At 42.1% G+C, this 15,081-nt stretch overlaps 4 protein-coding genes across 6 annotated transcripts; 2 read left to right on the forward strand and 2 right to left on the reverse strand.

The window, feature by feature from the left end:
- Nucleotides 1–468: 468 nt before the first annotated feature.
- On the reverse strand, nt 469–1,868 carry LOC6900849 (uncharacterized). Its single transcript, XM_002135171.3, has 2 exons — nt 1,593–1,868; nt 469–1,521 (listed from the first exon to the last, which is right to left on the reverse strand). The coding sequence occupies exons 1-2, from the start codon at nt 1,759–1,761 to the stop codon at nt 656–658; spliced, it is 1,035 nt and encodes a 344-aa protein (XP_002135207.2). The 5' UTR covers nt 1,762–1,868; the 3' UTR covers nt 469–655.
- A 1,370-nt stretch (nt 1,869–3,238) lies between these two features.
- On the forward strand, nt 3,239–5,828 carry SCOT (Succinyl-CoA:3-ketoacid CoA transferase). The gene is made up of 4 exons (XM_001353986.4): nt 3,239–3,401; nt 4,104–4,302; nt 4,363–5,339; nt 5,395–5,828. Exons 1-4 carry the CDS (start codon nt 3,342–3,344, stop codon nt 5,707–5,709), a joined length of 1,551 nt encoding a protein of 516 aa, XP_001354022.2. The 5' UTR covers nt 3,239–3,341; the 3' UTR covers nt 5,710–5,828.
- Nucleotides 5,732–9,506, reverse strand: LOC4813701 (uncharacterized). 3 transcript variants are annotated; one of them, XM_001353987.4, is made up of 3 exons: nt 8,975–9,506; nt 6,231–6,539; nt 5,732–6,168 (listed from the first exon to the last, which is right to left on the reverse strand). In XM_001353987.4, the coding sequence occupies exons 1-3, from the start codon at nt 8,990–8,992 to the stop codon at nt 5,848–5,850; spliced, it is 648 nt and encodes a 215-aa protein (XP_001354023.2). In that variant the 5' UTR covers nt 8,993–9,506; the 3' UTR covers nt 5,732–5,847. The 3 variants fall into 3 exon arrangements, with proteins under 3 accessions (XP_001354023.2, XP_015043411.1, XP_033237365.1); XM_015187925.2 differs by lacking the exon at nt 8,975–9,506 and adding an exon at nt 7,105–7,218; XM_033381474.1 differs by lacking the exon at nt 8,975–9,506 and adding an exon at nt 6,776–6,856.
- A 1,727-nt stretch (nt 9,507–11,233) lies between these two features.
- Nucleotides 11,234–13,517, forward strand: acs (arcus). Its single transcript, XM_001353988.4, has 9 exons — nt 11,234–11,461; nt 11,690–11,827; nt 11,890–12,040; nt 12,100–12,221; nt 12,275–12,501; nt 12,568–12,698; nt 12,766–12,944; nt 13,014–13,189; nt 13,252–13,517. Exons 1-9 carry the CDS (start codon nt 11,457–11,459, stop codon nt 13,491–13,493), a joined length of 1,371 nt encoding a protein of 456 aa, XP_001354024.4. The 5' UTR covers nt 11,234–11,456; the 3' UTR covers nt 13,494–13,517.
- The last annotated feature ends 1,564 nt before the right edge of the window (nt 13,518–15,081 follow it).

The following is a 15,081-nucleotide window of genomic DNA, read 5'->3' on the forward strand; positions in this document are numbered from 1 at the left end:
TTCATGAACTTGAAGAATGGGAACGCCTCACCTCGTATTAATATACTTTGGGGGCGCAAAACTAACTATCTATATAACTATCTCTCTCTCTCTCTATTTCACGAATAGAAAAAGGAAGATCTCTTTTCAATGTGCAAGTTCTGATAGAGAAAGTGTTTGCCGTATGCTGAGATAACAAAATTCTGCTTAATCCATGCTGAGTAACGCCTCACCCCATATAAATATGCTTCGGGAGGCTCACGCTCTACATATCTCCCCCTCTCTCTATTTCACGAATAGAAAAAGATCTGAAAGCCTGTACTCGTTTTTTAAGTTTGCAAATGCTCGCAAGCAATAATTTTCATTTTTGCTGAGCTTACAAATTCTGCTCAGCCAATTCTGGGTATCCATTAACTGATTTTCAAATGCTAAAAGCACCATTAGAAGCCCGTACTCTCAACTTTCCTTGGAAAAAACAGAACACAAGCATTTCCTGTGAATATATGAATTTATTTGAAAAATACGAAATTTTTTGCTTGTCTGTTCAAAGCGTTACAATAAAAAATAGGAAATGAAAACATACTATTTATAGAAAATTTTCTGCCGTTCTAGGGCAAAACTCATGATTAATTCTAGATTTACCATTGAAGAAAATACATAAGTAAGAATCAGCTTGTTACACCTGGAAAAGTTCAGCGAGCATTTGACCGGAGTCACTTGATCTAATTTTCTGAAGTTTCACCAATAGGTACTCAGCTGATTCGCGACATTTTTTGAGCTGGTTAGGCTGCATACGATCAAAAATGTTATGTCCTGCCGCCCAATAGAATTCCAGTTTTCCATTTTTTAGACAAACTACCAAACAGTTCCACATCTTAATAAAGAGGTTTGGCAAATCCATTGTCCAGCTAACATTTCCCAGTTGATGCAGCAAGACAGTTTTCAGCATATAGCTTGATAGATGGGGAAAATCGGTCTTGTGAGCGTCGCGCAATCCCTTCATCAGGCGGAGCACATTTTTGAAGTTCAACAAATTCTGCGTTATCTCGCGTTCCCAATGCGGGGCACATACTATAAAGATTTTCTCGTCACTTGATCCAGGTTTCCGTTGCGGTACAGCGAACCATGGGAAACTACGTAAATTTTGGTGTTTGCTGTAAGTGGAAAGCGGCCACTCAGTCCCAGCGAACTCGAATGCTGGCACAAAATCGAACGATATGGTCCGCTTCTTCCCCTCAGCTTCAATGGTGTGGGCACATCCGTAGCCCTTGGACGTGTACATTACGTCATATACCTCTCCAGACTTGCAACGAACTTTTACATTTGATTTGAACACCTCATCGAAAGCTTTTCTTAACCAAACTTGAAGATTCTTTCGATTTATGTAATGGCCGTCTACGATAGGATGATTGTAGACATGTGTACGCAAGAATACGAATCCCTTCTCGTTATTCGTCGGGATGATTAGGAATGGAAATTTCAGCTTCATATGCAAATCAAATTCATCAGGAGTGTTCAACTTCACCCTATCCAAGTAGCTCCCTAAAAGAAAGCAAAGAATACTCATTTGGCTTACCAAACTCAGAAAGGTTTCCGCTAGCCCCATAACCTACCTCCAAGACTTAGGCCATCAAATGCCTTACGGAAATTATCGTCTGTCAACTTTAGCTTCTCAATCACATGGTTTTGGATTTCTACAGCATCCTCTGTGTACTTGGAGCGCTGACCCTCGTCATCAACCAATTTTTGCAAAATACGGTGCAGTGCTTGGTGAAAATTCATGATTAATTATAATTTTAACGCCGGAGAACAGAAGCAAGAAGCAAGTCACAAGTCAAATCGACTGCTCGCAGAAAAGGCTGGAAACCGAATGAAAGATGGACGGAAAGTCCCTTTTTAAAATTAATGTTCTCTGTTCTCACTGTTAACTAACAGCTAACAGTCAGTAAAAGTACTCTTTCAAATAATGAGGGTATACAAGTGAACAAACTGAATTATATATGGAATGAGTTACGGTGGAATTATACACCGAATTGTACCACGAATGGAGGTGGCCAAGCAATTTTGTAATTTAAATATCTACTGTTAATCTTTAATACATATATCGTGTTTTTTCTTGATTTCATTACAAATAATAATACAAATAATAGATAATAAGGTAGGAATACCATCGATGCCAGCTGTTAGTTAACAATTAGGAGAGCATGTTAATGTTAACAAAGAAATACCCTTGAGAAAGGAAATATTATAAAATTGATGAGATGTTTGTAACAAATTTTCATAAAGGACATTCTTGGTGTTCGAAATAGTTAAAAAAAAATAGGAGAAGAAGTCCACGACAGTATTTAAGTAACTTGAAAATACTTTAGAAAAATTAGGGTATATGTACATATGTATGGGAAGTCCCCTTTTGCCCTTTCCTGTTCTTTGCTTTATCGTGTTGTCAAGGTTTTCCACTGTTAACTAACAGCTGGCATCGATGGTATCGCTTTTAACGCTTTTACTCTTTAACAGAATACTTGAAATTACCTTGGTGCCGATAGAATATACAATACACATACCCTACATAGAGGAAAATGAAATAAAATGGAGCCACTGAAATTACCCAATGTTATAGAAATTCATCAATCGGATAAAATCATATGTTCTAGGCTGAGGGTCAAATATAAAAATCGGAAATATGATTTCCGATCCTGTGTTAAAATACATGTATATTTTACCCGCTTTTTTTTTCTATCGTAGTTTTTTGTAGTAAAGAGGATGGATCCATAAGAAGAACTTAAAAACATAATTATTTCCACAGGGTTACTTAAGCTGTTCACCTGTTTAAAAAGAGGGGGTTAAATATAAGATTAGCGCGTTGTATCTTTCACCTGTCTTTTTTTTCTTTGGGCGTTTTTTTGTAAATAAAGAAGAAGGATATGATGGATCTACTCAAGTTGTTTACCTGTTTAAATTGAGGGGGCTAAGAGGGGTAAGTTCGTTTTTTCATCGGTTTACTTAGTTCATGAATGGGCTAAAGAAAGGTTTATGTACAACAGGCAAATTGCAATGTTCGTACCAACCTCACCTCGCATGTGAAGACAATATACATTGAAGACAAAATCGGCTTTTGAATTCAAGGTATATTGAGCGAACGGGGTGGATTTTACCTTGCATGCGTTGCATGTTATCGGCTGTTCTGCCTGTTGTCCCACCCTCTTTTTCCTTCCATTGTGTAGCAAATGTGTAGAAATGTATGTAGAAATCCGATATATTTTATCGATAAGTCCGAAGTGTTTTCGTTCGTTCTTTCCGCGCTGTTTTTTTTATATTATATTTTAATCTGTTTGTTTTATATTTTAACATAAATTAAGTACAAAATGCTTTGTAGACTAGTTGTTAACCGAAATCTGAGCGCCAAATATGCTGGCACTTTCAAGGTAAGCAGCCACAGCCACAGCCACCCACACCCCACCCTCTCTGGTTCAAGGAATTGTTATGTTACTACTGGAAAACAGATAATCTAGATTTAAAAAGAGGCATTTATCTTTATGCCGCCTCTATAAAGAGCAATTATGCCAACAATCATGTGATGAACAGGTGAAAACCAGTTTCCAGCTCAAAAAGAAACAAAAGCAACAGGTGCACAATTTTAAATCTCAAAAACAATTATGTGGAACCCAGACATATGCAGGTACAGTAAAGTATCCTATGGACAGATAGTGTGTTCTTGCAGTTCTCGAATCATCTATCTCGAATCATCAGTCTACAAAAATTACCTTTTTATTGAATAATTATGAAACTTGTCCAGCTATGGGTTTCCGTACTGCTATAAAGACTGTTCGCAATAGCAATTTTCACTGTATTTTGATTTAAAGGGCCTGCCCCTGATAAGCATTATTTTGATAGACCCACGCGATCAGCCCACTTGATGGCACGCGGCCCCCGACGACCCCCCTGGAATCATTTATTTAACACTATAAATAGGCAAACTTGCGTAACATTTTGCAAAAACAAGGCACACACACACACACACACGCACGAACCACACGACATCTAATCATAAGCAAACCAACCACTATGCTAATGGACCCCAGATCCAGATCCCCTGCTAAAATCCGCCTACGAACTGTACGTTTTAGCTTATTGCGTGCTACTCCACATCGGGAAAGAAGCCCAATGGCAAGATCTACGAGTCGGCCATCGATGCAGTGGCGGATGTCCAGGATGGAGCTAAGATTCTGTTCGGTGGCTTTGGCATCTGCGGCATTCCAGAGAAGATGATTGCTGCTCTGAAGCAGAAGGGCGTCAAGAACATCACCGCAGTGTCCAACAATGGAGGTAGGTAGATACTTCAACCTATAGTAGATCTGTCTTATACCTATCCCCTCTCCCTTTCAGGTGTTGATGACTGCGGTCTGGGTGTCCTGATCAAGCAGAAGCAGCTGAGTAAACTGATCGGCTCGTATGTGGGCGAGAACACGGAGCTCGTGCGTCAATATCTGGCCGGTGAACTGGCCATGGAGCTGACGCCACAGGGCACGCTAGCGGAGAAGATCCGTGCGGGTGGTGCTGGCATTCCCGCCTTCTACACGCCCACTGGCTATGCCACTTTGGTGCAGGAGGGCGGTGCACCCGTCAAGTATTCGAAAGATGGCAAGGTGGAGATTGCTAGTGAAGCGAAACCCGTGAAGGAATTCAACGGACGCAACTACGTCATGGAGGAGTCAATCTTTGCTGACTTTGCCTTTGTCAAGGCCCAGAAGGCGGATCCCCTGGGCAATCTGGTGTTCAATAAGGCCGCCAGGAACTTCAATGCACCGATGTGCCGTGCCGCAAAGATAACTGTGGCCGAGGTAGAAGAGCTGGTGCCCGTGGGAGCTCTCTCGCCCGATGAGATCCATATACCCGGCATCTATGTAAAACGAATCTTCAAGGGCACCGACTACAACAAGCGCGTGGAGCGCCTGAGAATCACTGAGCCACAGGATCCCAGCAAACCCACTGCTCCTGCCAGTCCCGGACAGGCACTGCGCGAGCGCATCGCTCGTCGTGTGGCCCTGGAGTTCCGTGATGGCATGTACGCGAATCTGGGGATTGGCATGCCCGTCCTCTCCTCCAACTACATACCCAAGGGCATGAATGTGCTGCTGCAGTCAGAGAATGGCATTCTGGGCCTGGGTCCATTCCCCACCAAGGACAAAGTGGATCCCGATCTGATTAATGCCGGAAAGGAGAGTGTTACTGTGGTTCCCGGCGCTTCTTACTTCGGTTCCGATGACAGCTTTGCCATGATACGTGGCGGTCATGTGGATATAACCATTCTGGGTGCAATGGAGGTCTCCGCCACGGGTGATCTGGCCAACTGGATGATTCCTGTAAGCAAATGATTGTTCCCGCAGGTCATTGTTACTCAAAAATGTATTTCTTCAGGGCAAACTGGTCAAGGGAATGGGTGGCGCCATGGACTTGGTAGCTGCTCCCGGCACCAAGGTGATCATTACGATGGAGCACAATGCCCGCGATGGTTCGCCCAAGATCTTGGACACCTGCTCACTGCCTTTGACCGGCAAGGGTGTCATTGATCTGATCATTTCAGAGAAGGCCGTTTTCCAGGTGGAAAAGGGCGTAGGTCTCACCCTGATCGAGGTGGCCGAGGGCTATACCGTCGATGATATCACCGCCAGCACTGGGGCCAAGTTTACCGTCTCGCCCAATGTCAAGACGATGGGACAGATTCCGGTTTAAGAAATGCTTTAGAGGCATGTGGTTGAGGTACTTGAGTGATATTTTAGTGCATTTATTTTGTGTTGATCGTGTGACATAAACGTTTCTGTTATTAAATATAGTTTTCCGATGCCGTGTAATAGTGCGTCTCTTCGAGAACTATCCCATGGCCTTGGCCATGTTCTTGAGTGTGGCCGAGCGATGAGCGGTGCGCATTTGTTTGTTCAGAATATCGAAGATGCGATTGTACTTGCTGTCGGACTCGGTGCGACAGATGGCGCAGAACTGCGAGGAGAGCACATGCAAGGGGCTGCGAAAGTACAGGGTCTTCTGCATGGTCAGGCCGTTCTTGTGGTGCGACATCATGTGCAGGAAAATCTCAATCAATGCCATCAGGGCGCCAATGAAGAAGTTGTAGCAGAAAAGTGTCGGGACCAGGAAAAGCAGATAATGCTGGCGTTCGTAACCCAAGATGATATTCTGCGAAAGGAAGTGCCATTAGCCATTAGAAGGAACAACAAAGAGGAATCTTTTCTACATACACTGCTCACACCATCCATGTGACAGTAGTCCTCGCGCTCATAGCCTGGGGTCGTTTTCTTCGGCTCCTTGCGAGCACCATGCTGCACGGTTATGTCCAGATCCCCCTGATATTTGTTCGTCATTAGGTTGTCCATCTCGTCGCACAGGGTGCCACGGAGGCAGTGCTTCGGAACATGGAAATTGTGATGCTTGCGATAGCGCACCTTCATTTGGCCGTGGACGGGCTCTCCGGTCTCTCCATCGTAGGCGGGCTGTGTAACACGGGACGAGTCCGTGTAGAAGTACTCCAACTCTCCGGTTTCGCTATTCTGCAAAAGATAAGAGAGCTCGATAAGAGAGGAAATTAAGAGAGCCAAAAAACCAAACACATTCTTGTGGCGTGATCCCCGTCTCGAGGCGAATTTATTTGTTAGAGCAATCAAAAATTAGCAATTCAGATTTATGGAACTCCTCTAGCATGAAAGTTGATTGCCTTTTGGGTAACTATGTATTTCCGAATGCTACGATAAGAACTTGTTGCCCACCACAACAGATCAAAACAAACTTTTAAGAGTAGGGTATGCCAATTTCGTTGTGGAAGAGCGACAATGCAAGAGTTCGATTTCATCATTGCATGCCGTATTTCAATGTTTTCGTTGTTTATTAAATGTTATCTGGCACACACTAACAAAAATATTGATAAAAATAAACCCCAAAATAGATTCCGTAAATCTATTTTGATAAGACAGAGATACAGAGAGAGAGAGAGAGAGAGAGAGAGCTTCGACAAGGTTCGCCTGTACCCACGACTCGATTTGTGAATATACTACAAAGGTGTGTGCGGGTCCACGTCTCGATCTCTGGAGTGTGACTCTGTTGATCGGTTGCTCTTACCACCAGCATGCTTACTTCTGTACTAAACAGAACGCATAAAAACCGAAATCGGAATACAGCCAGAACACCCTTATAATCGTATGCGTCTTATCAGTGGCCTCTGGCAGTCTGTGTGTTCGACAGTCTGTGTTCGGCGGTTATCATTACAGACGACGGCGGCTGCCAAGACCCACCAGTTCAGTACTTACTTATCTCTGCCCCGACAGGCCAGGCAGCACCAGAAGATACGCCTATTAACGTGCAATTAAGACCCCACTACGGGGACAGCAGAAAATTGTAAATTGCCCATGCAATTACAATGTTCTCTCTGTCTGTCTCTCTGCCGCCTTTTGTGGAACTAATAAATTATGGGTTGCATAAGCAATGAGGACGAGGAGGAGGCGCTGGAGGGAGCTAACTGGTTTGCGTGCCAAATGCGATTTGATCGTAATAAAAATAATACAAATTGATCTAAAGAATAACATACACTATATACACGTACGGGCATGGGGAGTGGAGGCTTTGGCATGGAATCCGATGTGTTTGATAGGAAAATGAAACTGGAATTTAATCAGATTTAAGATTAAACGTCTGGAATGAATAAAGAGTCTTGTAAGCGAGCGAACTGATCTATAGGAATAACAATGAATGGATTACCGGGATAGCAAACAGTTCCTTAGAAATATTTCAAGTATAGCTAGCTATTTCGGGCATACATAGTACGTTGATCTTTGGTTGAGTGAAAGTTTTCGGGGATAGAAACTGGTTATCAAGATACATAGAAGGGTCGTCTTGCTTTTGGGAACACAGATTTATTGTAGCTGCAAAAATAGGTGGGAATTTTCCATATTGGACTGAAATATAGGAATCCCTTTCAAAGAGCTTTAATGGAAAATACTCATTTAAAGAGTAACTAAAATTCCACCTTAGTACCCACAAAATATTTGTTAATAGAGACTAATTACCCTCAATCTACATGCAAATTTCCAACTTTATAGCCTTAATCCAATCATCCTCTGTCGATCTTGGTGGAATAAAATGATCTAATCAAAAAAAAAAACTAAAACAAAAAAATAATTAAGGTTTTCTCAAGTGCAACGCAAAAAAAGTATTCGTGTGTGTGGAAATCAAATGTGGAGATAGAAAGCAATGGATGGGTAGCATATGGGCGGCACGATAGACACCCACTTCAGAGAGATAGAGAAAGAGAGGCCCAGGCTGTCCCCTACAGAGCAAACGGTAGTTCTATTGATTGGAGCACCTGTTAAGGGGTACTCACACTTGAGATATGTACATATGTACATATGTATGTGCAATATAAGGACACCTTTTCCATCGACATGAATGTAAAGCCTTTTGGCTGATAGACAAAAAAAGACTGTAATGACAGATAAGCCAAATGGAAATGGAAATGAAAAAACAAACAAGGCCAGTCGGTGTCGGTGTCGGTGGCACTCAATCAATCTACATTTGATAATCTACGGCGGTACACTATACATATATTATAGCTTTGTCTAGTATTATAATAGTTATTTTTGCTGGGAGTCACAGTTGGTTTAGTACGGGAATACGAGCATAGGAGTGTAATTAACTGAGATTGCTTTTTATTTTCGGTTTTGTCTGGGGCTTTTAATGGGGTTTTGGGCTCAGTTTTAGATTCATTTTAGGCGTAATTACAAACGGAATAGCTTTTACTCTATACCCCTTCCTTTCTTTAAAACTAAAAAGTAGGTAAACACGTTTGCACGACTGACTCTGACTCTGAGAGATGAAGAAGATGAAGATCATCCACGTCCCATCCGAGATATACATACATACATATGTATGCCAGACAGCCTCCTCGCGCACTCACTCTCATAGAGATAGTCCCATCCTGCTCTTTTTCACTCACCTTAATGGAATATCCCATGGCTGTGTGTGTGTACGGTGGCCTCACACCAAAGCTCTTTTTCACAGTTATGTTTGCAAGTGGCTTTATTTTTGTTTGTCTTTAGCTTTTAGGCCCTTATGGTATTACCGCAAGACAACACATATACGTAAATATTGTATAGATGTGCCTGTGGATGTGCACTTCACTGGAAATTTATGCAAAGGCAAACCAGGGGAAAACTTAATTTGTTGTGGAAAATTTTGAAACCGGTTAATGGCGTCTCGTTGCTGTTGTTGCTGTTATTTTCACATTTGTTTTGGTTACGGGTGTACGTGAGGGTATCTGGCGACCTTCTGATCTGGTTAGGGCTTTCGCAGAGTAGCAATTAATTAGCATAAAACACTAGCAAAAAATTTAAGGCATTCACTTGTCGTTTTCGTTGTAAATTGTTGGCTTATTTTCAATTTTCGTTGGGACCGCAATTTTTACACCACACACGCACGCAAGCTATACACCAGTGACAGCCAGTGCTGCCAGATTTTGAGAGTCACCATAAGCTAGATTGAAGAAAAACAAAAGCTAGAATAAGCTAAAAAATAAAAAAAAAAAGCTTAAAACATAAAAACACATTAAAATCATGGATACTTTAATTTTGTTGATATACTTTTTTTATTTTTATTTATTATTTAAGTAATGACATGATTTTTTCCACTTCATTATGCTATGGCCGAGTGCTCAGCAAAGTACGAACAAACCGCAGCCTCCTGCTCCTCTGTTTCTTGAGGACTTTTTAATAAAAGGTATTTTGTTAGTTTGTGCCATGCTTTCATTGGACGCTTTTTAGCGACAGCATGCTGCCCTAATTCGCACAACTGGATCCCCATTTTTGCATTATAAAAGCTGTAAAAGCTGTACGATTTTGTGGGGTCAGTTAGCACATTGCGTACACTCCTTAAATTCTTCAAAATTTAATCAGAAATTGTGAAAATTTTGATTATAAGACACAGGCATTTTCTCTTATGTAAATGTGCAAACAATACTGTAGTGTGACTACAATTTATCAACGAAAAATGACTATACATTTCTACACAAAATTGGATGATATACCAAAATATGAACAAGAAATATGATTTTTATCAGTTTTCTCGCTAAAAATTAACAAATATTACAAAAAATCAAATAACATAAATTTTTTGTACTAATTATTTTAAGCCAAAATAAGCTAAATTAACTTTTAAATAAAAAAAAGTTAAAATGGCAACACTGGTGACAGCCGACTTATCGTTTAAATATACCGTCCGACCCTCAGAAATATACCAACATATACCGACCAATTTTAAAATTATACCGTAAATATACTGACGAAATGAAGTTTTATTATACATATTCCTCAATTTTGATATTCCGATGATTGATGATATTGACAAAAAATAGCTATGTACCGTAAACATACCAATGATTTAATTTTGACCTAATAAATTACCGAATTAAAAATACCGTAAACGGTCACCCGGCACGCCAGCTTTTTGTGGGGACAATATTTATAAAGTACAAAAACCATCAAAAGCTGTTGTCGAAGCTTTTGGAGTGCGGTGCTGCCAGCTTTTTAGAATAAATAATAAGAATTTAAAAAAATATTTAATAAGAGGCAACACTTTTTTATGCAACAAAACGAAATTTTCATTAAAAAAGGCAACATAATATATGACTTATTGATGCATTAAAATATAATGAAGAGCAGGGTAATTTAGATGGAGCCTCTTTTATAAATAGTTGTTTTTTCGTAAACCTAAAATTTTGTTTTTTGTAGTTCCTTTTGCGGTTGTGAAAATAGCTGATTTGGCAACAGCGAAAACAGCAACGATATTGGCGTGAGGCCCGACTACGAGAAAAGCTTAATGGTGGTTGTCCCTGCAGAAGCTTTTTTCAAAGATCTCTCTCTTCAAATAAAAATCAAAATAAAAATAAGCCGAAACGTATTTGTTAATTAATTATTGTTGAACTTCTGGCGGGGGTTCAAAAACGAGCCAAAAACTGGTTGAGGCTTTCATTCTGGTTTACTTTTGTTTGCTTTTTGGTTCTCCCAAATATTCTTTTAACACAAAGTGCACATAGTATTTTGCCATATATTCCATATCGTTTTGGCTACGTTCTCTTCCCCTATATACCCGTTCTTAAACGTTTCTGATCTTGCTTATTATCGTATAGCCGTAATTATCTTTTTAAGATTATCAACATGTTTTTCGTGAACGAGAGGTCTTGAGCGGCTTCGACGGGGATCCAAAATTTAGTATCCGCCCGGTCGGCCCAGCACTCGGTTCTCGTTTGAAGAAGATCTCTCCCTCTTTTCCCAAGCAGGAAATCGCAATCGCACTGTACCATATATGTACCTGTTGTCTTTTCAGAGGTTTTATCGCCGTGTGATAAAAGATTTATACGACTGAGCTCAAATAGTAGCTTTATCAAATACTAGTCCGCTACCTTCGGGCCCCTATCTATCAGGATGCAGTGAGTCATCATCATTATAAACTCTTAGCTAACTGAAATGACAAGACACTGCTCTCGATGAAAATCCCATATAATTCGTTTATATATCTTAATGGTTTGGGGAGTTTTTTATCTAGAGAACCCTCTCATGACGGTTTATTGATCGACGATTGTTATTGTGGGGATTGCAAAACACTTATCAATCAATCAAATCGCTTCACAAACAAGTTCTGATTGCTCTTTTGATAGGACTGATACTATAAAAACTGTGGCCATCATATACCCCACGACAACAAATGGGGAATCAACTGGGCCAACAAAACCCTCGAATGTCAGCAGCGATGATTACGATCCGCATCTGAATCGGAATGTGAAGAATCCGACAACGTAAGTAGAGTGTTTTTCCATGGCATATTCCAGAGGTTAGCCAAAACATTATCTTTCCTTAGGAACTGGCAGACTTTTGCCCATTTCCTGAAGGCCTCTGTGGGCACTGGGGTCCTGGCCATGCCCAGTGCCTTTTCCCATGCGGGTTATGTGAATGGAACGATCCTCACTTTGATCATTGGGCTTCTGGCACTCTATTGTCTGCATATTTTGGTGGGTAAGCCCTTCGTGGAGGTAAGACTTTTCTAATATCTGTATATATTCCCCTGCAGATCAACTGCATGTATATCCTATGCAAGCGTCAGAAGGTGCCGTATGTCAGCTTCTCGGAGGCCATGAATTTGGGCCTTAAACAGGGTCCACCATGGCTTCGTTGTCTGGCTCCCATTGCCATGTATGTGTGTTCCTTCGCTCGGGAAATCCTTCCTCTAATTTGATTTGTTTCAGACCCTTTGTGGATGGTTTTCTGGCCTTCTATCACTTTGGCATCTGTTGTGTCTATGTGGTCTTCATCGCCGAGAGCATTAAGCAGCTGGTGGATGAGTATCTCGTGGTGTGGGATGTCCGTCTTCATATGTGCCTGTTGATTGTGCCCCTCCTGTTGATCTACAGCATCAAGAATCTGCAGGTGTTGGCTCCCTTTTCCAGTGCCGCCAATTTGCTCCTGCTTGTGGGTGAGTCTCCAAAGGAATTGCTCATCCATTTACCCTTCCTATATATCCCTTTCTATATCGGATTAGGTTTCGGTATCATTTTGTATTACATCTTTGAGGATTTGCCACCGTTGAGTGAACGTGACGCCTTTGTGTCCTACACGGAACTTCCCACCTTCTTCGGCACTGTGTTGTTCGCTCTGGAGGCTGTGGGAGTGGTCGGTTCTACATCTACAATACTATATATATATTCATATTCTATCAATAGTTTTCTTCTTCCAATAGATCCTCGCAATTGAGGAGAACATGGCCACGCCTGGGGACTTTGTGAAGCCTTGTGGCATCATGAATTGGGGCATGTCCATTGTCCTAGGTCTGTATGTACTCTTGGGATTCTTTGGCTATTGGAAATATGGCGATGATGCCCTCGGTAGCATAACCCTTAATATTCCCCAGTGGGATATGTGAGTTTTCTTCTTTGTTATATATCTTTGTCATCCATGCTTTATCGGTATTTCTGTGTGCATTCTCAGACCCGCTCAGGTGGTGAAGATCTTCTTTGCTATTACCACTTGGATATCGTATGCCCTGCAGGGCTATGTCACTGCCCACATACTGTGGGGCAAGTACGTGAGCACAAGAATCAAAAACACCAAAAGGCACTCACTGTACGAACTGATCTTCAGGGCTATCATTGTGCTGCTGACATGTAAGTTCTTCCGACTGGTGCTGCCTTTAGAGGTATCTATAAATCTGTTCTCCCTCCTGCAGTTGCCTGTGCCGTTGCCATCCCAGATCTTTCGGTCTTCCTGTCGCTGGTGGGCTCCTTTTGTCTCTCCATCCTGGGCCTCATCTTCCCGGCATTGCTGCAGATCTGCGTCCAGTACGAGCATGGCTATGGCCCGCTACGCATAAAGCTAATCATTAATATACTTTTGCTCTGCTTTGGGGTCTTTGGTGGGGTTGTGGGCACCTATGTGAGCATTTTGGAGATCATTGCGGTGTACAAATAAAGGTGGACACACAAATTTGATTGAGCTGTGGCTGTGGTAGCCGTGCAACCGTGTAACCGGGGGCCCTTGGGTAAGGGTTCGGATTGTGTTTTTCTTGGGTAAATATTGTTGCACACACACACACACAAACACATAATCTTAAGCAATCACACACAAACACACAGAAATGTAGCAAGTTGGTTTATGGCCAACATATCAAACATGGCCAGAGTCAAGAGTCAAGCAGCCAAAGCAGACCAAATATTTTTAATTTTAATTAAAAGCTTAGCAGAGGTCCTGCAAGTGCAAGAAGGGAATGTGCATGTGGAATCAGAGGGGTACGAAAAGGTGAGACAGTGGGAGTGTGTGTGTGTGCGAAAGGGAGAGGGAGTGGGGGCCACGTTGCAACGAACTGTAATTAAATGCAACCGCAATTAACACAAAAGCGCCGCAGGTCAGCAAGCCAGACACACGACTCTCGGACATCCCCTCTGCCTCTCGGATGCCGTGTACCTCCTCCCCCTACTGCCACACCTTTGCGCCGGCCCCCCCCTTCTGTTGCATCTCTGCTCGAGTCCCCCTCCAGAATCCTCTTGCATTTTATTTACAATGTTTTGCGCTCAGGAGGTTACTGACAACCTTTCTGCCTTCTGGCTGCCTGGCTTCTACCTTTACACACCTTTACACACCTTCCACCCCAACCCTTAGTTACAGCAGCGACCCCACCCACCCCGTTGTTCACCTCATTGCCCCCCCGCTGTTTCTGCCTGATGTTGCTGTCTTGTGTGAAGGCCACAGAGAGCCGGACTGAGCCACAATGACCGCCGGGCCCCTAAGAAGCCGGCAATGAAGCCAAATGGACAAATGCCGGTATGTCAGAGCGAGGTGAAGCTCAGCAGTTGTGAAGGAATTCCAATTTAATGGGGATGGAAAGAGGATAGAGAGGAACATCACTAAATCCTATCAAAAACTTTGTCTGGAGAAACGTACGTATCTTTAAATGAAGGATACATATACCATTTACTACATATCATTGAATTTAGGTGAATTTTGTCTAATTCAACGACTCCTTGAGATCTGAGTTATACGGTAGATAAATTTCGATCAAACTTCTGTGGCAACCCTCGCTTTTGTCTGCTGGCTCCAATTTGCCCGCTCTCCAGCCCAGGAATGTGTTGAAATGTCGTTTGCTTTGTACGTTTAATTACTCTTTTGACGGAAATAACACAACATTCGTGCACTATTTGAAATTGACAACAACAAAATGGGACCCAGCCACAGCCACAGAGGAACGGGAGATACAAAGAGGAGATTCCGGAAAAGGTTGGCCAAAAGGGCAAAGAAAAGGTTAGAGGAGGTAAAGGGGCAAAAGGTACATCAAAATGGTGAAAAAAGCTAGAAATTGGGTGCACAATTGGAGTACTAGAAAAGAGGAAAAATTCAGCGAAGCTTCGCGGAAACTTCTCCTCCTCAGGAGGAAGAAAAATCGAAACCAAAAACTTTCAGGACCCTCGAGTGAGGAGCCAAAGCCAAAGCCAAAACTGAAGCCAAAGGCAACGCCGTGAGGAAGTGTCCCATGGATTCGCCTGAGTTCCAGTTTCAATCTTGA

Source organism: Drosophila pseudoobscura, chromosome X, assembly GCF_009870125.1.
Source record: "Drosophila pseudoobscura strain MV-25-SWS-2005 chromosome X, UCI_Dpse_MV25, whole genome shotgun sequence".
Taxonomy (NCBI): domain Eukaryota; kingdom Metazoa; phylum Arthropoda; class Insecta; order Diptera; family Drosophilidae; genus Drosophila; species Drosophila pseudoobscura.